The sequence below is a fragment of the Blastomyces gilchristii genome, assembly GCF_000003855.2.
Source record: "Blastomyces gilchristii SLH14081 genomic scaffold supercont1.6, whole genome shotgun sequence".
Lineage (NCBI taxonomy): Eukaryota > Fungi > Ascomycota > Eurotiomycetes > Onygenales > Ajellomycetaceae > Blastomyces > Blastomyces gilchristii.
In genome coordinates, this window is record NW_003101677.1 from 299,275 (window position 1) to 323,025 (window position 23,751).

Here is a 23,751-nt window from a genome sequence, read left to right on the forward strand (position 1 = left end):
ACTTCTGATCAAAGATATAAGAACTTATGAAGAAGATAGTAAACTCTTATACTATTTGTCAGAGTTTGTGAGTAGTGTGATTCAGATTATATAAAGAACTTACTCCTCTATTCATCTTATAGAAATCTTAGAAACAGCTAGAAATAAATACTCTTATAAGTCTCTCTGAAAGCAAGAATATATATAATACCTGCTTTGACAGTGTGCTGATGATAGTGAATTACTTTATCAAGATAATACACTTTATACTCATCTGTAAGAACTTGAAGTTAAAGAATTTAACTCATATCTTTGTTTATAATATAATCTGATTGCATGAGTTGTCTGTGAATATTATCTCAGACAGAGAATCAATCTTCATAGAAGAGTTCTGATCTGATCTGATAACTATACTGAAGATCTTACAAGATCTAAGTACAGCTTTTCATTAACAGATAGATGATTAAATAGAATATCTGATAAGTATATTGAAACAGTATCTGCAGTGCTTTATCAATTACAATCAGAATGACTGAGTGTATTAATTATTACTTACAGAGTTCATATACAATAACTTAAAGTATGTTAGTATAGATAAAACTCTCTTTGAGATACTCACTGAGACTTATTCACAGATAATCTTGATAAACTCATAAGAGTATACTATAAAGTGTGATAATGTCTGTGAATGAGCTGAGAGAATTCAGAAGATTTGAAAGAAAGCTTATAAATTCTTAAGAAAGACTCAAGAGTATTAGAAGAGATACTATGACTTTAAGTATATTATAAAGAGTTTTAAGAAAGATAATAGAGTCTGACTGAGTCTAGAAAATATCATTATATAAAGATCTAGTAAGAAGCTGAATCTCTTGCAGACAGAGTCTTATAAGATTATGAAGAAAATTAGTTTACAGTTCTATAGATTGAAACTATTATCTGAATTGCAGATATATAATATTTTTTATATCTCTTTACTTCATAAATATAAGAAATTCTTAGAAGAAAATCCTGTAACTTATCACTCTGTCTGCAAAGTACTAGAGAGTGAAAGAGAATATCAGATTAAAGAAATTATTAATTCAGAGAAGTGAGATTATAAGCTCTGATTCAAGATTCAGTGATAAGAGTATTCTGATAAGATGAATAAGTTCACTTGAGAATTATTCAGATAGATAAGATATCTGCAGAAGCTGAGACATAACTTTCATACTATAAATTCTGATAAGTCAGAATAATGCAGTCTTCACTAAGAACCTGATTATAATAAAGATATTAATACTATCATTTATAAGTTCTAGTTTATAAGATAATGAGTTTCTACTGAAATGAACAGTCTACAGTATATATAAGAGAAGAAGAAATCATACTCTTATTAAAGTTAAAAAATAAGAAAATAAAAACAGAACTGTGAATACAATTTAGAGATTAACAAAGAAAAAATAAAGAAAACTCAAATTCACATTCTTAATACTTATAACACTCAATCTCTTCACAACTATCAATTTTCTTCTTCAAAGAAGTAGAGAGTATTATATCTATAATACAGATAATTATTGCATTTAACATAAAGACTGTCAGAAATGCACAGACTTCAGAGAAGTCAGATATCAGAGTATGTATAATTACAGCAGAGTCTTGAGAACTGACTGTCTGTATATATAATTAGATATCTCTTATAAAGCTGTGTCTGCTCTCTCAGTTGTACTGAAGTATTCAGTCTGAAAATAATTGAGACACAGAGAGAGAGCTCATCTGTTCAGATCAACTCTCATTATAAATTTATAGTATTTACATTATCTTGATTATCTGAATTTTACAGGTATCTAAGAACTCATCTCTCATTAACAATGAGATTATAGAAATGCACTGCAGTGTGAGAATCATTGATAGAGAATTTAGACATATTTATATATATCTGATCAGAGATTGTGCAGATAGAGAGAGAATAATTGTAGATCTGCAGAGCTGTAGAAGACACTAATAATACTAGAAGCTTTATAAGAACTGTTAGCTAGAGTCTGTAAGAAATTATTTATAAGAAGACTTACAGCAAAGAGAGAGACTGTGCTGCTTGAAGTCAGAAACTGATCTGAGAGAGGTATAAAGTTAGCTGCTAATCTGAAGATCAGATGTAATGACAGAGCTGAGAGAGATAAAGACACTGTTATAAGTAGTAATATCTCTGCTTTATTAACTGATAAAAAGTGATCAGAGAAGTTGCAGAGATACTTACAAAAAGCTCAGCAGTGATCAGATATTATTATGAAAATATTAAAATTAAAAAAATTTTTTATTCTTGAAAAGTTCTTGAATTAATATGCAGATATTATCAGAAATACTCTCTCTCTATTATTTGAGTGAAAACACTTCACAGATGAATGAGAATACTCATAGTTTATAAGAATAAGAGCTATTACAGAAAAAGAGAAAAGAAGATAAGATTTTACAGACAGATCTGAGATATTTATACTACTCTAGAGAGATTTACTTATATAATAAATAATCTCACAGAACAGTCAGATCACTCTAGTAAATAAAGAGTAATTATAAATCACAGATCTGAATCTTTCTATATAATTATAAAGAGTGATTACAGACTATGAATATCTTGATTCTATAATTCTACAGAGTTAATAAAAGAATGAAAAATTTCTCACAATTCTACAGTGTCAAAGAACAATGATTTATAAGAATAAGTAAAAGATTAACTTATAAATACTTCTCTTTAATAAGAATAATCTCATAGAGAGTGATTCATCTATGAGATGAATCTGTGTAATGATTACACAAGAATTTTATAAAAATAGTTAAGAGTCAACTGAAACTCTTCTATATAAAAAATATGAGATGAATCTGTGTGATAGTCAGAGATAGACTTACCGCTGAGACTATGAATTTCACATTTGATCTCATTTGATCTGGTCTCATACATTTCTTGGCGTGAATCCCGCTGGGACTGACTATCAAAAAAACATGTAAAGTGACTATATATCAGATCTTAAAATGAAATCATAACTTGAAAAAAATGAGAAAGTGATCTCATTTGATCTTATTTAGTCTCATTCTTGGTATAAAGTTACTATTTTTAGACATTTTAAGGTTTTTTAGACTATTTTTAATTTTTTAAAAAGTAACACTTTTTAGTAATGCTCAAATAAGATTTAAAGTCATTTAAAGCAATAAAAATAATTTAAATTGAGAAGTGAAAATCATGGTCTCATTTGAAAAATGTGATAAGAGTAGATAGTAAGTTTCACTGAGACAGTATGAAACTACTATCTAATGTTAAAACCGTGTAATGGGATCAGTTGAATTGATAATGAGACTATCAAAAAATCTGATTCTGGTCTCAGACACGGTTACACAGTCAGTCTAGTCAGAGAAGAATCTGTAGATTATAAAGAATCTTATAAAATAAGAAACTAAGTGACAGACTCTTTTCTCTTTATAATAATAAGAGATTTTTCCTCACTGAGATTTTTTATAGATATGAAGAGTTTTTAGTGAGTATCACTGCAGTGCTGAGCTGATTCTATGAAATCACTCAGTGAAAGGCTTTACAGATAAAGCCTTAGAGAGAGAGAAGTATATAAGAAATTCTGCTCTTCACAGATTCTTTATCTCTATTTCTATCTCTTATATAATCAATAGAGTTAGTGACTCTTGACTATACATAATTATATAGACTGAAGTTCATGAATACTATTCATAACTCAGCTTGAATACTATTATATATTCAATCTCTACATTTTATCTTTCTACTGTAAATACTTCTAGTAGTTAACAGTATATATTACATCAAGCTGCAAACACCCGAATAATCGCCTGTGAGCACTTATTCTTACATATATTTATATTTATAAATAAATCTTTAAATATTATATAATTAACACATCTTTTCAATTCTTAATTCTTAAGAGCTTAATTAATCTGAGTTCTCTTCTTCTTATTTTTCTTTTATTCAGATGACTTTCTTGATAAATTAAAATAGTAGTACTAAGTGTATCAGTGATAGACTCTGTAGATGCAGTTTTTAAATATCACTGATAATAATTACTAAAATCTTTTATTAAAAGTAGTAAAGTTCATAGATTTATCTTCTTTAAAAATACTTATTTCTCTATACTATTTCTTAAAGTTCTTAACTAACTTTATTAAAGATATAATATCTTTATTATATCAGACATTCTTAGTCTATACTTATATATAATCTATATTAATAGTTAGATTTGTATTTAAGAAGTCTTTCTTTAAGTTAAACTGTTTAACTATATCTATCTCTTTAATATTATCTTTAATAAGAGATCAGTTATTTAATCACTTCTCTATATCTCTGTTTTTCAGTGCTTTGCAGAGATTATGATATCAGATTCTTATATTATCTTGATAGTTTATAATTATAAGTGAGAGTCAATCTTTTAATAAATGAATAATCTTCTTTATATTATTATTCTCACTGTATATATGTTATAACTCTGTGATATTCACTATTCTTTATATAATATCTCATATCTTTGTCATATCTTCATTCATTTTCTCATATTTCATATATTTGATTTTTCACACAGTGATTTTAATATTATATGCTATCTTGGCCTCTGCAGTGACTTCTTCTGAATACTCAGATTCCAGAGGTTCTTCTAGTTCAGAGAAGATATCAGGTTTATCAAGATTGATGAAGTCCGATATCTTCTTGTTCTTTGCATATTCTAGTATATACTTGTATCAAAGTTTCTAATCTTCAGGAACACTAAGGTGAACTGTCACACTAGACATTGTCTTATCTGTCATATCAGTTATATTGAATGGATTGAGGAATCAGTTCAAGTATTTGAGGATATGATCAGAAATCAGGGTGTATAACAGTTGAGAATTTCAGAACGTATACGTGTGAGGATCAATCATCGGGAATCAGGTATGGTATAACGGTCGAGTATTTCGGACCGTATATGAATGAGGATCAATCGTCTCAGTTCAAATGATAGTTATCAGTTCGAATGAGGATTGGGATCGTGTATAATCGTCTCAGTTCGAATGATAGTTATCAAATTCGAATGAGGATTGGGATCAGTGTATCGCGCTTCTCTTCAGATGCTGCTTACCAGGAATCGGGTATAACGGTCAAGTAGATCAGACTGTATACAAATGAGGATCAATCATCTCAGTTCAAATGATTGTTGTCAAATTTGAATGAGGATTGGGATCGGTGTATCGCGCTTCTCTTCAGATGCTGCTTACCAGGCTCATAACTGTCGGAATGGGTGTCACAGATGAATATGTTGAAGACATATGAATCTTATGTGTATCAAGATCTGCTTGTTATATTATCTGTACACTCTCTAATATATCTATTTCATACAAAAGATAGAGCTATTTATAGTAAAATATATGTGCGAGCCAAGAGAGCTAGCATAAGCGAGTATTAGATGAGCATTGTAGTAAGCTGATGATGATGAGAAATATTGTAGTAATACGATGTTGGTGGCGTTCAGTAGTGTATAACCTCTTTTTCCTGACACGCTGCTAGAATAACTAGAATCAATCTGACCACATATAAAATCTGAAAAGGAGATGTCAACATTCTTCTTCACCGCTAGAATAATAGGCAGCGTATATCAAATGAGGAAGGGAACCGTGGAGCACACGAATAACTGACACATGCCAAACGCTGTTGCGGGGATTTCGGAAGCTCTGGCGATAGGCCCGCATTTAGGAGGATTCTTCAGAAGAAAGTCTTACAGAAGGCAAAATGGCACAGGATATAGAATAGATTTGTTTTATGATATGAGCAGTAACTTAGAGATCACTGTGAAAACTCGTCTGACGTAGGGAGAAAGAGGAACAGACATGCTTTCATTTCTATAGTTACCCAAAAAAGGGAGAGAAAAAGAAAAATTCGCAAGGAAGGTCAAAGAAAAAGGAAAATACAAATCCCAATCCATTTATCATAATCATGTCCTGTTCAATACAGTAGTATCTCTATATGTTTGGAAAACGCCATGATTCCCAACCCCCACCCCCACCCCTTCCTTAACCTCCAAAACACAGGAGTTCAAAACACCGAGAAAGGTCAAAAAAGCCTCGGACAAAGAAAAAAAAGAAAATAGTACAGACCGATTGAGCCAAGTCATCTCAAGTCACATGGTATGACATGAAAGGGCCATGAAAGAAGAATAAGAAAGGAGAAGCCTAAAAAAAAAAAAGAGAAGAAAAGAAGAAAGGGGAAAAGAGAGGGAAAGTAATCGAAAATATACATTTACATCTCAAAGTGGCAAGGCATAAAGAAAGAAAAGACAGGCATCGACAGCTGCAAAGTGCAACTGATATATGTGTGCTAGGTTAAAGTTCGCAATTGGAGGAAGGAAGGGGAAATTTTAAAAAAGAAAGAGAAAGAAAGAAAGAGAAAAAAGAGAGGCCGGGTTGGAAAAATCATGCACTCCCGTCTGAGGGCGCTGTTGACCCTGTTTTGCCTTCAACGGTCATCTTCTCAATGGATTTCCTGCCGATCGCCTTTGCGAAGAGGGTTTGTGGTTTGCCGGCACTGATTCAGAGAAAATAGAGAGATTTTATTAGTTCTTGTTTGTTCAAACTTGGAGGATTTCGATCGATTGATTGATGTAGAGAAGGGTTGGCACATGTGGGGAGGGGGAGAGGGAGAGGAGAGCATGAAAATGCAGCATACTTCTTAAACCGCTTCCCCTTGAGATCGCTCAGCTTCTTGGTACACGGGCTCATGATTCCATCAGATGGCGAGATGTAATGGCCCTTCTCACTATTTGTTGAGAAAAAGAAAAAAAGAAACGAATTAGTTTAACTGTCAACTACAGAGAGTTCTGGCATATATATACCTCTTCCTGTTTTTCATCTTCTCTTTCAACACCTGTCTGTGATATTCCATCGACATTTCTGTTGCAGCTTTAAGATCCGTGCCACAGTGTCCAGTTGTCATTGGCGGTGCCGCTCCGGTGGGGAGATGAGTGTTTGTAGAACGATCGGAGAGCGGTGTGGCCTTCGATGGGCTTGTAGGATTGAATTCCATTGCGGTTCGACTTGGACTGGGAGGTTATAATGTTCGATCGTAATAAGAACTGGCGTACCCGGCACGGTGGTTCTGCGTAGCCTGTGAGCTTTTGGCTATCGCAAGGTAGCTAGCTCAGAGTGAAGTATATTTTTGTCTTCTTTAAACAAACGGACGAGAAGAGTGGTTTGAGAACTGAGGCAGGATAAAATGAAGAGAGATATTTATTAACGGTTGGTGTGAATGTCGGTACAAAGATCGGGCCAGAGGTGGCTTTTATATGTTGTCGGTGATGTCTTTATTTGTTGATCAGTCAGGGAATAGAGCAGCGGCGTCTCCCTCGATGGTTGTTCTTCTTTGGCACGTAATTTTGCACAGCAACAACAAGAGTAAGATGAGCTTGACTTGTATTCCCTGTTCCTGGTCAATAATGCAGCTGATGGTGGAAGGCAATTATTATTATTATTATTATTATTATTATGATTCTTTTCCAGTGGTTTGGGATATATATTATATGGTGGTTATCAGGCCGATAGTTACTACAGCAACCACCACCGCAGCAAGGCCGCAACCAACTCAACTCCCGACAAATAACTAATAGACCAACGCCGGACATTTCTTGCGGGGTGGAGGAGTCTCTCGTCTCCGTCTATGACTCACCGTCATTGCTAAATGCAAATCCCTCCCAGTCCCCCGGGAATCCTGGAGCAACTCTCTCGATCCCTCGCCCTACGCAATTGCCGTGTCAATTGTGGAGTCAGCCAGGGCGCGGGATCTATATAGAGAGAGATAGAGAGATAGAGAGAGAGAGAGAGAGAAGCATGTTTCCACAACAACAGTGACAACAACCAAAACAATAGTAGTGAACAAAGAGTGCCAACACATTCTCCCCTTTCTCTTTATTATATCCATGGGAAGTTTGATCATGTTTGTGGTAATTATATATATCTATATCCCCCATTGACATATATACCCCAGCGGAACCAGAGAGAGAGCGATCCCTCCTTGATCCATGTGAAGGAATAACGAATGACCCCGGCGAGAGAGAAGATAGGATAGATAATATTCCCCTCTCTCTATTTTCCCCCTCTACAGCCCAGTCTTTACCAGTTACTAAGTCCCCAAGCCGCGAGCACACAGCTCTTCCTGCTTCCTTCTATGCCATGTCTCCCGGACAATATTCGCAAACCCGGTCAAAACAGACAGACAGGCACAATACACATCTCCAACCAGATTCCATGGCTAGCTCATAAAGAAGCCGTTCGATGCAAAAACAGAAAAGATGACTCCTTCAACTCCCTTCATCCCCTTGTCTTGTAGAAGTGGAAAATCATATAACTAGTTATCTATAAATTGTTGGATAACTCCGGCGACCCAGCTCTCCTGCGCCATCACGTGACTATGTAACATGTTCATGAGCTTCTTTATTTAATCAAAGCAGCGACTTGATTCCTCTACGGAGTACTCGCCCCTATAAATCATATATCCATACAGTACAGAGTACAGGAATGACAATGCACAGAAATGGGAAAGAACTTTAAAAATAAAATAAAATACATCTCTCATTTCAAATTCATACATAATAACATACATATACATATCCATAATAAAATCCCAAATATCCTCCTCAGCTAGAATCCGCGCACATTATCTATCTCCTTTGGGGGGGGGGAGGGGGTTACATGTTTGTATTCTCCCTTTGTATAGATAGATATAGACATGATTTTGATATATAACGGCCATATACATTCCCTTACCCACCACCATTAAGATCCCAAAACCCATCATTATTATCATTATCATCATAAAGGGGAAAACTCCCCAAGATCCTCTCGAATAGAAGCAAGTGCTAGGAGACACCTCCCAAGGGCAACGAAGATGTTGTTTGTATAATTCCCGTCGTTGGGAAAACAACGCCCCAGACACGCTGAGGTCGGACGGTTAGGGTTTCAAACCACCTCGTTTAAAAAATGTGCTAACTAACAACAACCCAGGGAGAAAACGCAGACACATTTATACACACTCTCTCTCCCTCGCTGCTTTATTTAACGTATCTCCTCTGGAATGGAGGAGATAGGTCACTAAACTCCGCACAGAAGCCATGGCTTCGAATGAATAATTCGTATTATCCATTCACGCACGAGATGAATCCATCGTACCCGGGGGATTCATTTGGTACAGCATCCCGCGTTGCCCATAGCCGATGCAAAATATTCCTCGCAGCCTGGGACTCGACTTGGAGATGCGGGACTGTCCTCTCATACCTAAACCCAAGTCGGCGGAGCTGCCTTGAGCGACATGTTGATAATCCCGGAGAACCGAGGTCTAGGTCATAGGTAGACGCAACGGTGGCAAGGGTGGCAAGGGTGTTGTAGAAACAATTGCGGGTCCGGGGCATGGGAGAAAACAATTCATTCTCCAAACCACCCGGTTGGTTAAAAAAAATAGTCCCATCCCTCACAAAACCCCATCATCACGAGGACACCTGCGGAGCCTCTAGCAGAGAACGCCCCTCAGATCCTTCAGACCCTTCAGAAGGCCCGCGTAAATCCGGTGGACTGCTTTCCGACCTGAGAAGCTGCGGTGGCTGGGTTACCATAATACTGCTGGCGGTGGAATCCGACCGCTGAGAGCCCTGCCGGTGCAATCCGTGATCGTCGCTATCAGACGTCGGGGTTGGTGGCGAGTAGGCGATGGTTGGATTTACCGCCAGGTCATCCTCCACGGACTCGACGGAGTGCGTGCGTCTATGGCTGGTGTTTGAGGCATCCTTGCTGCTGTCCCGGTAGGAGGAGTTGGGTCTTGAGCTAGGGCTTGCGGAGGGCGATTCGAAGGAATGGGTTGAGGAACGGTAGCTCTGGGAGCGGGAGACCATGGTGTGCACGCGCGGGAGTTCGAGATAGTTGGCTATCGAGCTGCGGGAGAAAAGCACGAGCCCGAAGCAGATGAGGACGAAGACACTTTGGATGATTGAGATGCGCTTTTGGAAGAGGAGCTCATCGGCTAGGATTCCTAGTTGGCTGCTCATGGCGAAGACCTCCTGATGATAATGAAGTCGTTGTTGTTCGAATTCGACGGCCACGGAGTGCCAGACCTGGTCGTACTGGTGGCGAAATTCTCGGAGCTCCTGCAGCACCGATGTATTTAAGTTTTCGAGGAATGTGGTGGTTTTTGCTAGCTGTCGCTTTTCCACTTTGCTAAAAGCATCTCGAAGGATGCGTGACTGCTCTTCGATATACTGTAACGAGAGGGAGGAGTTTGTCTCCAGCATATGCAAACGTTTGTTCACGGATTTAAAGAAGGATTCTTGAGTCGTAGGGTTAGGTTGATGCTGCTGAACTGTAGTCGACGGTTTCGATGACTCAGATGAACCACCGTACTCGGTCTTGTGAGTACTGGTGGATGTCGCATGTTGAGACTCGTTAGCAGGATTTTGAGCGCGGGAGTCCGTCACGGTAGGCGTAGTTTTTTGGGTAGGGCTAGCCACATTCGAAGACGATTCAGCACTGGGAGTTATCGGCGTGGCATCCTCTGCCACTTTAGCAGGGCCATGAGCCTGGACTGAAGCTGACTGAACTGCATCCATTGATTGGTTGTGGGCACGAGGTGCCTCCTTGATAAGGCACACTCCGTCTTCCTCTCCGGCAAGACTGCGCGATAAGATCGCCCCAATATCAGCCTTTGGAAGACATATATCCTCCGGCTTCTGAACGCGAGTTGGTTGCACGTCAAATCCACCAGCTCCAGTTGAGCCATCACTCTCCTTCCCGACAACCTTGCTCTGATTAGCAGCGGGATTATCTGGTCCAGATTCCGAGGCCACGTTGCCCTGAATCTGGGCTGAATTGTGGTCTTCTAAACGGCTAGCTTCTCCATCATTCTTGTATTCCTCCAGCATAGTGGTTCCATGCACCCTAATCAAGCTAACAGGGCAATAAAATTCGTTACCGTAATGAGTCAAGAATTCGATCTTCACATATCTGGCCCAAATGAGGGGATTCTCAACTGCGAAGGCTTGAACCTCTCGAGAATTAACTGCTTCGTAGGTGCCCAGCTCCCTCCACATATCGGGTTGTTTGGGGGGATATCGGTCCGAAACGCTAACTCTGAACGTGCGAAAGATCGAACTGAAAAACTCATAGTTGGCTAGCACAATAGTATCGATTAAAATATCGTCACAGAGCTCGACTATCAAGAATTTATCCCTAGCCCTACACTCGTTGAGCATATAATTGTCTTTATTCTCGGTCAGAACGGACGATGCGCCGCTGCACTGGGGGTTGGTCTTCAGCACTGTAGCCGCGCAATCAAACGATGCATAATTAAATCGTTCCTTGCATGTAGTCCCCGCATCCTTTCTCTTAGAAACACCTCCACGAGTCGTAGTTTCAATCTGCGTTTCTCCTTCTGCGCCTCTCGTAGCCGACTCTGCCCCATCGGCATGCGGAGCTTGACCTTTCCCAACCTTCCTCTCCCATGACGCCGGGCCAGAATTTTCAGGCCCAAACCCACCGAATTCCAACGCAATCTCACCGTCTTCACCCAAGGAATCCAAAGAATTGTCAATCCCCATAGGGCGCTGGCGTCTTCCGCTGGCCTCAGATCCAGCACCTTGGCGATCCCCCCTAACATGATCCACCGATTGGCCCACTTTTGCCAAATTCTGCTTCTTCCACTCTTCGAAAGAAAGAAAATTCGCATTATCAAGAGGCGACTCCGTATCTAAGTCCTGGTCCAGACCACTTGATCCTGACGTAGTCGCTGTTACTGTTGATGACGGCGATGGTGAAGCACCAGGGGGAATCGATGCATCAATGTCAGCTCCTCCAGATGAAGAATTCGACGTATAATTTTCGACGTGCCCAATACCGGCCCATTTCGGTTCTAAGCAGACAGGGTACTGCATGTATTCCAACTGAATATCCGACAGGTCCCTGTTGGGACAAGTTGCATCTAATGCTCGCGAGCTAATATTGGGTTGCTCGAAACCCAGATTTCCCCCCGCGTGCACAGCAGCAAGTAAAGCAATAGCCCAGAAGTATAGCAAGCGATCCGTAGCCCGACATTTCGTATGAGCACCACGCGGGAAGAGGGTATAGTGCCAGGCCATATTTCCCCGAGGTAACGCTCGTGATTTCGTGATAAAAAAAAATTGAAGAAAAAGGAATAGAGAAACGGCGCTCAGAGTAACTATGTACGAATAACCACGATTAAGAAAGAAAAAAAAACCTATCAAACTAGAAGCGTTTGGTAAGCATAGGACTTCAAATCAAAGAATCCATAACGTATCGACAACGTTTCAAGTTTGACCATCATGGATAGACAGACAATAGTTAAAAAAAAAGAGCAAAATCGAAAGGACCAAAATCCTCACCTTTTCCTCAACGACAGCAACAGCAACAGCAGATTTGCGGTGCCTTCGCAACGCCAGCACCGGAAAATTCAACAAGGGTCCCTCCGCGTCCAGTTCGATGGCCCATTCTTCGTTTTCCTCACTTTTCTCCTGTCGGATCCGCAGCTACCAGAACGGCAGTCCACAGCATCTCCCTATGTTGTTTATCAGTCGCTGCGCCGTGATTTCTTTTTCTCGTCTGCGGCCGGGCGGATTCTAGACACCAACAACTCAGGTCGAGGGCGTCGTAAAGGAAAGGGAAAAATAGGAGATTGTCAAAGTAATACGATCGTATTCGAAAGAAAGATTGCGGAAGCTGTTGTGGAAGAGAAAGGAGCAATAAGCTTTCGTCTTCGCACAGCTTTGAATTCCGGGGTAAAAAAAAAAAAAATATCTGGCCTCTTGAGTTTGCTTTTGGTAAGGAACCGCGTTAGGGTGTTCGGAAAAGGGAAAACGGCTTGCCGGCCGTTGGCGACAGGGATATTATCCGGCTACAAAGAAGCCCTGTTCTGTGTTGATTAAATATCTTCTTATCTCTCCCTCAAGGTATGTAGTTAGACAGACCGATTCGTTCATATGAGAAAAAGGGAGCTGGGATTGGGACTGAGCGGAAGGTGGTTGGTTGGTTGGTTAGCTTTTAATTAGTTAATAATAATAATAAGCTCGCGGCTAAAAAGAAGAGACGCCTTAACGTATGCCCCACGCGCTGTTGCTCTCTCTAAAAGAAACTGCTGCGAAGAGTGTGAAGGTCGGATCAAAAGAAAGAAGAATCATTCATTGTTTTTCTCTTCTCTCTGCTGAGGATTTATTTATTATTATTTATATTTCTTTGCGCTGTAGTTACTCTACACTGGCAGTACTGCTAACTAACATCGGAGTCGGTGAGCAGAAACAAATGGGGCACTGGGGCAGGCGCCAAAGTGGGACCACGCGAGCCGCCAAAGGGAGACCACCAAACCAACAGCCAACAGGCGTGGTGGCGGCGGGGAGACAAACGATGGGGGATTTCAGCGCTGTTATTTCTCCTACATGTACATGTACATGGGACAGCGTACATTATGGCGGAGTATGTAATGTGCCGTTAACTTATTGTTATTATATTTCATGAAAGCAGTGTCTAGCACACCCGCCCTCTTATGGCCGCGCGATACAGAATGTACTCTATATATATATCACGTCTTGGGTTAAGCAACATGGAATGGATATCTATCTATGGCAAGATTGACATAAAACAACAACTCTCACTTCTCGAGGGAAAAAAATATTTTCATTTCGTTTTCCTGACCGCTAGGCGGCCAAACTAAAACTAAACTACACCCCCCTTCCACTTTTGCAAAACAGGATCGGAAAAGTGGCTGACATGTGTGTGCAAAATGGAAACGAAAACATATTGCGCTCGCCCCCATTTTTCTTTGGCTCAAATGCCACGGGCTTTTTTATCTTTTATATAGATACATAGATATGTATACTTTTCGTTGTCCTCTCGTTCTTCCGAACTCTTGCCATGGATCCTTCCGCTCCTGAAAAATGTTCGATATATCAAAACTGCTGCTTGCTGTGCTGGGATGTGATGTTTTTTACCCCGTGCCAATGGCCAATGGGGTTAAACAATAAAGATAAGAAGGTTAAAAATATAGTAGTAGAAAAAGAAAACAACGACGGTAGGGCTCAAAGAATTTCGACAAGAACCACAGATATGATGGTGGTACAACCCAAAAACAGAATTGCAGCAGAAACGAATCGATTGAAGTTGAAAACGCCGCTCCAGGTGTACCAAATGTGCAATCTCTTCCAAACCAACACCAGCTCGGTTCCGCAGTGCAATTTCCATGTATGCCCCAATAACGGATGTAAAACGTGTGTTATATAGTACAAGCAGAAGATTGATCTTTCTTAGAGCAAGCCAATCCTTGCCTTCAGTTAGGGGAAATGCGCGAAATTTTTTTGAGACAAAAAGGCTGTGTATACACCACAACAAGCGGAAAACCAGGTAAGGCAGTTAAAAAGAATAGAGAGAAGTTTAGGAATAATGATGTTAATAAATTGTAATATGGTTCAAAGTGATTCAACCGGGGAAGGTGGAGAGGGAAAGAGCAGCAGCAGCAGGCAGGCAGCGAACAACCAACAGCTCGGGGATCGCCAGCAAAGAAGGGGGGGGGGGGGGGAATTGGAGAGGGAAAAAAAGAAATAAGGGGAGTATGTCAGTTATAGTTCTCAGATATGCAAGTCGTGCCAGCCACCAATCCAATCGAAATCGTCATCGATGATGGTCGAATATTTCTTCGGTTTGATAGTTTCGAAAGGGTCCCGTCGCCAGTCAATGGCAAGGAAATGTTGATCGACGTGTCGGTCCTCAAAACCCGGAGAACCTAGGCCTGCATCCTTGCGCCAGCTTTTTGACATTTGCTTCTGCTTCCTCGAGCACGATGAATGTTCATGGTTGGGGTGGTATTTGCGTCGTTTGTTCCCGAGAGCTGCCCATTTGTCCATGATTGATTGCTTTTGATGGTGCTTTGGCGAATGGAAACTGGATCCAGGGAGGTGATTCTCTGCAAGATCTTTGTTTGGCTTTAGAGGAGTCGGAATCGCAACGCTCTTTTGATTGTCATTGGGGGAAGAGGATCGAGAATTAGCAGATGACGAGCCCTGGGCTTCGGATAAACCAGACGGACGGGGTGTTGTCTTCTCCATTTGGCTATCCTGGCTCCAGCTGCGAGCGTTTTGTTCCTTTCGTTGCCTCATCACTTCCTTCTTGGACTCCTCTTCCTCTTCATCAAAAAGATCACTCCAGCTCTTGGACATCTCATTGTTACCCTTTCCAAAGACCATTGACATTGCTGGGATTGGCCTTCCGGCACGATCTGGCAGAGAACCGCTAATCGTGACAGGGTCAGAATGAGCTGCGAAACGTTTCTCAGCTGGTCGAATGGTCATGGACTTGAACGAAGTCCCAAAGGTAGAACCCAAGGCAGAAATTGAGGGTGACCCGGCTTGTACGGAGAACCAGGACATGGCCTCCGCTCCCGAGGTTGAGAACAAATCTTCCGAATAGCTTTCCGTATCTGGGATGGCAGAGAGTTGTCTGATCGGTTGAGCTGGGGACTCCTGCAAAGCTTTGGCCCAGGGAAAGGAATCCCCCTGGTTGATATGAGGGCTGGCGATAGAGGGGGTTCGAAGTGGTTCCCTATCCGCATTGGCGGCGACAATCTCACGGTCTTCGGTGCAGAAATCATCAAGGACCTCATCGTCAGTAGTGAAACAGACAGCACGCAAGATAGATTCGCGAATGCCAGATAGCGAGCGTTTTTTCGGGTCAAGTGCCATGGCATTGGAGAGTATCTCAAAAGTGTCTTGAGACATGTTGTGGAAGATGTCAAAGAGAGACTGGCGGTCGCGAGTATAGTCGGCGAAGAAAATATCAGATTCGGTTGGGGTAACGAAGGGGTTCCTCGCAAACAAGATATTCAGAAGACAAATTCCAACAGACCAGATGTCGGCTTGTTCAGTCGAATAACCACTCGGAGTGGGTTCGTATTGTTCTGGGGCCATGTAACGGTCACTTCCAACGCATGCCTCGTAGGACCAAGGGCTACTGGTGGCCAAGCCGAAATCTCCAAGTTTCATCGAGCCGTCGTGAGTGAGAAAGATGTTCTCAGGCTTGATGTCTCGATGGTATAGGCCTTTCGAATGCATATACTCGACAGCGCTAACAAGCTGCAACATCAATGCACGGACATGCTCAACTTCCAAAGGGCCACGATTGTTCCTAATGGCTTCGTACAGATCTCCCATCGAGCAATATTCAAGAACCAAGAATATGTGGGATTCCGTTTCAAAAGAGTGGAGGAGGTTAACGATATTTGGGTGGTGTCCCAGGCGGGTATGGCATTCCAACTCTTCGGACCGTTCATCCACGGCTAGAGGGTACGAGTCGCCAGAGGATGATTTTGTCAAACACTTGATAGCAACTTGTTCGCCGGTCACGGTGTCATCTGCGAGAAACACCATTCCAAACGAGCCATGATTCAATGGTGCCACAGTCCGGAATCGGCTATTGAGGAGCTCTCCTTCGACAAATTTATCCCGCAGGAAATCCATATCTTCCACTGGGAACTGGCAGTCCATGAAGAAGCGGGAGGAGTGAGGGGTACGGCGAGGATTTGAAGGCTAACGAAAAGCACAAAAAAAGAGAGCAAAAAATAGAAGAGATATATATAGACAAGTGGGATAGATGTGCAAGTATAAAATATAATATGAGATCCCCTCCGCCGGATGGGAAAAAAGGAATACCGGGTGAGTCCAAAAGGCGAGGGAGATGAGAAGAGCGAAAACACCGTAACGTAACTTCGGATCAGGGGCTCATATAAGCAAGATGATCAAGGTCGATATATGAATACAAAAGAAATGTTGTCGTCCGGGACTTGGTGGTCGGTACGCAACCGCCGCAACACGTAAAGAGAGTAGGAAATGGGTAAAGACCGTTATGATTGCATCTGGGAAGTTTTGATGGCTGGACTGGATCCTCGAAAAGAAAAAAAAGAGAAAAGGAAAGAGAGTGAGCGGAATCGACAGGCGAGGGTCGATTAGTTGAAAACAGGTATGGCGAAACGTCAAAAGGAGGTAATAAGAGGAGAGTTGAGATTAAATCGCTGCGTTAAAAGGTCGTGATGGGAAAAGAAACCAAAAGAATTAGAGAGATGTATTATTGACGATAGGGGGAACCTCGAACACCTGGCTGGAAGGTTCGTCGGAGACCGGGAGGTTGTTGCTGAACCAATTACTCTGTATGGAAGGGGGAGGACACTGGTTCAGACAGCAATAACAGAAGACGATGAGTCACGGATCAAGAGGGCGACACAGGCAAGGTTGGCCTAAGCTTCGGACAGAAAAGGAGATCCACACGTCAAGGTAGGCTCAGAGCGGGTTTAATGTCCGAAGGGCCTGCGTAGCAAACCGTCACTGACGACTCGAAGGTCTGTTATCGATGCACTTGTCGAACAGATAACATCTGAGGGTGTGGGTTGCCGGCTCGATGACTGTGATCACGACGCGGATGGCAGTTTGATATGGCGGTGTCTGGGACACGAAACGAGGTCCCTCTATTTGCCCTGAAGAACTCAACCAACTACTGAAAGCAAAAGGAGAAATAAGACGCTTGCTACTAAACAGGCGGTTGGCTGAAAACCAGAAGACACAAGCTGCTTTGTTGTTCTTGATGGAAGCTAGCGATCGATGGTTGGTGAAAGTGTCGTTTGGAGCTAGGGAGGCGAGGACAAGGACGGAAGAATATTTGCACTGCAACGAAACGAATCAACAAGAGAAGTAGTTCAACCTGTAACGGTCATATGAGGTAATTCGTTCTCTTGAAGCTAATGCAGTCTCATTCCGGACTTGAGATGGCTCGTGGCGGGTTGGGGTTGGAGGAGATGGGATGACGAGGCGAAGTCGAGGTAGGAGGTAGAGAAGATGATGAAGATAGAGAGAGATGAGTGGATGAGAAGAGGAAGGAGAGAGAGAGTTAGAGGTCGGGAGACGATGGACGAAGAAAAGGATGGAAGACGGAAGACGAAGATGAGAGGAAAGGAAGAAGGTGAAGGAAAGAAGACGACGACGAGGAGGAGGAGGAGGAGGAAAGGAACGGTGATGTGATGTGATGGCCGAGTGAGATGATGATGACTGACTGACGAACGATGGAATAATGAAGATCCGGGGGAGAAGGAGAAAGAACGGCAAAGATTGGGGGCGGTGAAGGGGCGCTCCGACAGCCGCTGGCGTGGGTACCTGGGCGGTACCTCCGGCGATGCTACCACCTAGCGGCAATGACGTTGCAAAGGAGTGGCAAGGCGTCGGTCCTTGCGAGGTATCTCCTGACCTGCTGACTACTAGTTACTGCTAGGTTACGGAGTACTTGACCCCTCCAAGAACGTCGAATGGCGGCCAGGCGCGTGGTGCTAAGACGCCACCCCGGCTCCCTACTATACGCAGTACACACCCTCTGGGATGATATAAATGCCACGCACCCGCTTATGTAAGGCTGTTTTTTAGCCCGGCTCCTGGGCATGGGAACCGGCGAATCAGGCAGCTGCAGGCAGGCTGGGCTGTGGCAATGTTTGCGCGTGCTGTTTCCCTCGCAGACTCGCAGTAGTCCAGACTGCAGTTGGGCGCCCGCGCTGTCAACGCACCCAAGTCAGTCAGCGCAGCGCACTTGCCAGTGTTGCCACCAACAACCAACAACCAACAACAAAGAGTTCAACAACTCAACGGCCTGGCTCATCCGTAGCTTCAATCAACCACTGTACCGTACCTTCATATCATTATGCAAGTTCTACATATTTAGCCGAATCGAGGAGACTACCAATGACCAAGAAGATTCATTGCGAACACATTATCTTACTATTTCTTTATTGCACCACTGTGATTAAACATCCCTCCTCTGTAACTAACTAACTACAGGTCATTAATAATATTATTACGCTACGTACGCTGTATGTTTGTTGTCTGTCCTCGACTCAACATCCTGCACCAGATCGGCTAGCTCGCCCTTCAAGTGTTCTCCCAAGGTTTTGAAGTTCAAAAAGGAAGAAATAGCGCGTTTTAGCTTCCCACCTAAACAGCAAAAACTAAACTACTTTCTGCTGGCTGGGTGTCTCGCTCAAACTAAAAAAAGGGGGTGAGCCAACAACAACCAAACGACGTCTGGCAAGCCAAGGGGTTGTGCAGATGGGAAAATGGAGCTTGGTTGTCTAATAAAATAATTGGACGCGGGGGGCGGGACGGCCTGGCAAGAATAATAATAGAGAATAGAGAATAGACGGCTCACTGCCGGTTCCGAGGGAGCCCCTACCTTGTTTTTGTTTTGAGACCGTTCCACCGCTTTCATACTGCTGCACAAGTATGTACTACTCATCCCACCATACGTGAGTGAGGGTCGTTTTATTCATTACAGCGTATTATTATTATTCTGAGCCGGGCGTCGCTCTGTGGTAATAATGGTGGGGGAAAAAGGCATTGAAGACATCTCTCATCTCTGACACAGAGCAACGAGCATCCGGTCCTTCAAATAATAATGCAGTCGAGCATAGCATGGTTGCTTTCTCCCTCCCTCACGCTATACGCTGCGTACCCACCCCCCCCCCCCAAGCGTCGTGGGCCTTCTATGGAGAGTGGACACAAGTGCCTGCCCCTAATCTAGGTTTATGACGCAGCGCCAAACGAGGGGTAACAATGTTAAAGGGGATAGGGGGCTGCAGTGTTTGATAAGCGGCAGGATCGCTCTGTACGCTGCGTAATTGCCCAGGTGGTTGTTGCGCCAGTGCACCAGCTGTTGTGTACGCTAAGGCCCAAAAACGCAAAGCTTCTGTGCCCAGACGAGACGCCAAAGAGCATCGTCGGAAGAGCTGCGCTTGCTCCTGAACTGATTGGTCATGGCTTCCTGTCTCGCTTTCATTGGTTCTGCAGCGAAGTTAGTTGCCCTTTTTGGTGTAAGAGGAACCGCCGGCGGCCCTGGTACGGCCCGAATCGTCAAAAGGGGAGGGGGCCCATCGAAGCAATATGCTGCGTAATTATGTGTGCGTGGCACAAACTAGCTAGCATCAGACTGGCAATTCCAATTCGATAGCTCTGATCGAAGGTGGACCGGCTATTTTATGAGGAGTAATTATGCTGCATGGCACCTCCTCCAAAAAAAATTCGTGGCGGTTGACGGCTTTGTGTATGAAGAATGGACGATATGTGCAGCAGGCCACCCCCCCTTTGACGCAGCTAAAGATCCTCCCAAATGGCCCTTCTCAATTGGAGGGTTTCAGCTTCCCGCTCCCGATTATTCCCCTCCAGCTCCCCTCTACTACTCCCTGCTCCTTGAGACGCCTCTTGCAGGTTCGGATTTTTTTACATTATCAGCCGTTACGGTGTAGCTAACTAACTAGTTAGCTTATCAGATGATGCCCAGAAGATACCCTACCCCGCCCAACGACTATTGACATGGGCTACGTGGAGCGATCAGGAAAGCTGAGCATATGATCCTCAAGGACCGGTGGATTAATCAATCCTGATCAAGGTTAACTTAACTATCTCTCAACTACTGTACAAAACCACGCCATCATTGGAATTGATTGATTGATATGATTATTCTCACACCGCCAGCTCATTTGCAGTCTGGATGTCTGGACGCTACACTGTATGTAGCTGACAGACTCTGGCCATGTTTATTGATAAATCCATTCTGCCAACAATCAGATTGCAGTTTGAAACTGGTTAATCAGTTTCAGAATAAATAGTTACCATTGCTGTCAACTCTGGTGTGAATATTAGTTATATCTTGCCAGTGTTGCTGAAAGGCATCTATGAAGTGATGTAATACATGTATTGTCTTTGAGTTAAATAAAAACTATGCATAGATAGATAGATATGTAGCACTCTTCACAAGTTTTCAGATCTCTATATCTGTGGATAATCTTTTCTTCTGTTCATTAACTAGCTCACTCTTCTTGCTACTGTCTGTTCTTATTATCTCAACAACTGTTTTCTCTGCTTTTTCGAAGTATTATGAGATTCATTGATAATAATATATGTATGTATGTATGTATGTATATATACATCAGTATAACTATCAACTCTAAATCTCTAAATCTCTGAGTATCTATTACTTTTTACTTTTCTATTTTTTCCTCATGTGAATCAAATGCCTAGTTACTCTATTCATTCTCTCATCCTCTTATTAATTTATCATTTCATCTATTCTAATAGCAATATAAATGTTAGCTACTCATGACACTTCTTCACAGAGTCTCTCTGGTATTGCAGTACAGCCACATGACATCGCATCTTGAAGGATCTTCAAGACATGAGAACAGCAAAGGGAACCACAGACATGTACAGAGAGACAGATGATCAGAGAGACACACAGGCATGTACATGTACATTAAATTTACAAGTACATGTCTATGTTAATGTTCTTCTTAAAGTGTTCACACATTTCTGTCAAAGTGCATGTACAGTAGTACATGTACTATACATGCACAATAATTATACATTCACATCACTGTTGCTGCTCCCCTTTGTTAAGTAACAGGAATCAAGGTCTAGAATACAGATTACAACCAGCACTCAAATTGTCAGGTTACACGTACATACATGTACTGTGCATACCGCCCAAGGACCAAGATTATACTCCGTATAGCGGAAACAATTCCCCGAGGGAGGTCTATATTTCTTCTGGATTCAAGTATAGTATGATAACAAGGTTACGAATCTTACGATTACGATTGCGCAGGGCTTGGGCTGGCCACCCGCCAGGAAGAAGTGGACTTTTTGTTCTAGAGCAGGCCAACTCGCCTAAATAGGTTCGGAACAACGATGGCAGGCAGGAGGAACATACTGAGATTCAAACGAGCTGGTTCCAAAACGAACGCGAGGGCAGATTAAATAATCAATAACCACCCAGGTATTGGGGTGTTAAGCCAAAAAAAGAAAAAAAGGGGAGAAGTGGAACTCATCATGAGATCAGAGAGGTAATAATGGAGTCATGTTCTTTGGTTTCGAAAAGAGTCTTTTTTTTCTCAGAGAATCTTTTTTTCCTGATGTTTCATCTGCCTGAAACACCATACGTGTACATACATACAACACTTCTTCCATATCCGCGAGGCTCTTGTCTGGCTGATTTAGCTCCAGAGTTCAAACTACATGTACAGAGTAGAGACATTACTATTCATGGCCTGTTATGGCGGAGTCGAATAATGCTCCATCATTGAAAATGAATATCCGTATGCTCCTTGAAAAGGCCTGACCCCCCCCCACCCCTTCCTGTCTGACTATATTCTCTGTTGTAGTCAAGGTGTGTAAAGAAATGGTCAAGAGTGTACCCGCTGAAACCCCAGCGAGCCTCAGCCCTGTAACTACTATGTACATCTGCCACATCATAGGCGTTTGGTTCTGGGCTCCTTCATGGAATATGGGGTAATTATTATCTGTAACTTGGTAACCATGTATATCTGAATACTGTCTGATATCTATGATGCTTCTTTTTCCGGGGGAAGTGGTGGTTCCAGGGTTACTCTGTACTTTTTTTATGAAACAGAGTTGCCCAAGGACCGTTCATCAACATAAAATATGACTAGGTAGGTAGGGAGTTATTTTTGTTGAAAGGGCTCAAGTCTCATTCCTACCAACAATAATGTATAAAATTTGGCGGGGTATGCGCAGTGATATGAAACAATAATAATTTATATTGTTCTCCTTTGCCCTGCTTAGTATCTAATAGTACAAGTTAGGATCTCGCCGGGGTATTAATTGCATTGCCCTGCGCCCTGCCCTGCACAGCGGAGTGTACGCGCTGTATAATGTTACTTTGTAACATGTAGGAACAGGTGTCAAATTAATACTTGCGTGCCGCAGGGACAAACAGACATACATAATTTGGCGGATACAACGTGTTCCAGACGTTGGGCGGTTAGTGGTCCCTGACTTTCTTATTTTGAGGAATACATACTTTTTCGCGCTGGAGTTTAGAACACGTTTCAGATTCAACTGGCTGGGGTCAGATCGGCGGAATTCTTTTTATCAACAGTTGAGGACCAGGAGGGCGATGGTGGATTTGTTTCGGATTATCCCAAGCATAAGGGCGGGCTATTTGTTGTCCCAAGTGCTATTTATTAACTTCAACTTACCGGTCAGGCCAGAAACTGGTTTTATCACTGGAAGTTGTCCGTAGAAGCGGCAAAAATCAAGTTTTTTAAAAACGCCTTTTTCTCAGCGTCAAGTGATTTTCTTTCTATCCATGCAGATTTGCTCTTTTGATCCCCTTTTCTTGCTATTCACGTGGACCTAATTGTTTGGAGAATGCAAGGTTGCTGCTCCTCTCTGTGTTGATACACACGAACAGCTAATGATCAGAAAGCGGGGTGTACAGTACAAATGATATATCCCATACTCGGGGGCCTGCTTGCTGATTGTCTGGTCACTGCAAAAGGCCTCAGGATTATATACTTGGGCTTGCAAAACCACCAAGGATACCTGCGTGTACCAGTTGGCCGGGGGGGAGCTTCAGTTTGAATCTTGGTTGGATGTAATTGATCCTGTGGACTGCGTAGGGAACATATGTGAGTAGGAGGTAGGCGGGGAAGGGGGTTGCTACCTGTTCATGAACTTCAGGTCGAGGCAGTTTGATATTGGTATCAATTGAATTTCTCTTCTAAGTTAGCGAAAAAGCAGAAAGGTTCCCCGGGATATCTATTGTTTATTGGGTTGGGGGGTCGGTGGGTCCGGGGATATGAATCTCCTCTCCTTCGTTCATCGCAGATCCAGATCACCTGTCATTGGTAAAGTTGGGAGCCAAAAATCTCAACGACTTCGGTCTGATCTACCC

The 23,751-nt window shown here is 42.4% G+C and overlaps 5 protein-coding genes across 5 annotated transcripts; 1 reads left to right on the forward strand and 4 right to left on the reverse strand.

Moving 5' to 3' along the window:
- Positions 1-5,654: 5,654 nt before the first annotated feature.
- BDBG_03658 (Spo12 family protein) lies at positions 5,655-7,476 on the reverse strand. The gene is made up of 3 exons (XM_002625553.2): positions 6,828-7,476; positions 6,662-6,751; positions 5,655-6,520 (listed from the first exon to the last, which is right to left on the reverse strand). The coding sequence occupies exons 1-3, from the start codon at positions 7,016-7,018 to the stop codon at positions 6,409-6,411; spliced, it is 393 nt and encodes a 130-aa protein (XP_002625599.1). The 5' UTR covers positions 7,019-7,476; the 3' UTR covers positions 5,655-6,408.
- A 1,646-nt stretch (positions 7,477-9,122) lies between these two features.
- Positions 9,123-9,395, reverse strand: BDBG_03659 (uncharacterized protein; the record flags this gene model as incomplete). The annotated part of the gene is made up of 1 exon (XM_002625554.1): positions 9,123-9,395. One exon carries the CDS (start codon positions 9,393-9,395, stop codon positions 9,123-9,125), a length of 273 nt encoding a protein of 90 aa, XP_002625600.1.
- Positions 9,396-9,426: 31 nt separating this feature from the next.
- Positions 9,427-14,077, forward strand: BDBG_03661 (uncharacterized protein). Its single transcript, XM_031721343.1, has 3 exons — positions 9,427-10,859; positions 10,928-11,039; positions 11,119-14,077. The coding sequence occupies exon 3, from the start codon at positions 12,312-12,314 to the stop codon at positions 12,909-12,911; it is 600 nt and encodes a 199-aa protein (XP_031577865.1). The 5' UTR covers positions 9,427-10,859; positions 10,928-11,039; positions 11,119-12,311; the 3' UTR covers positions 12,912-14,077.
- BDBG_03660 (Sad1/UNC domain-containing protein) lies at positions 9,471-12,107 on the reverse strand (the record flags this gene model as incomplete). The annotated part of the gene is made up of 1 exon (XM_002625555.1): positions 9,471-12,107. The coding sequence occupies one exon, from the start codon at positions 12,105-12,107 to the stop codon at positions 9,471-9,473; it is 2,637 nt and encodes an 878-aa protein (XP_002625601.1).
- BDBG_03662 (serine/threonine protein kinase) lies at positions 13,211-19,164 on the reverse strand. Its single transcript, XM_031721344.1, has one exon. It carries the CDS (start codon positions 16,512-16,514, stop codon positions 14,604-14,606), a length of 1,911 nt encoding a protein of 636 aa, XP_031577866.1. The 5' UTR covers positions 16,515-19,164; the 3' UTR covers positions 13,211-14,603.
- Positions 19,165-23,751: the final 4,587 nt, after the last annotated feature.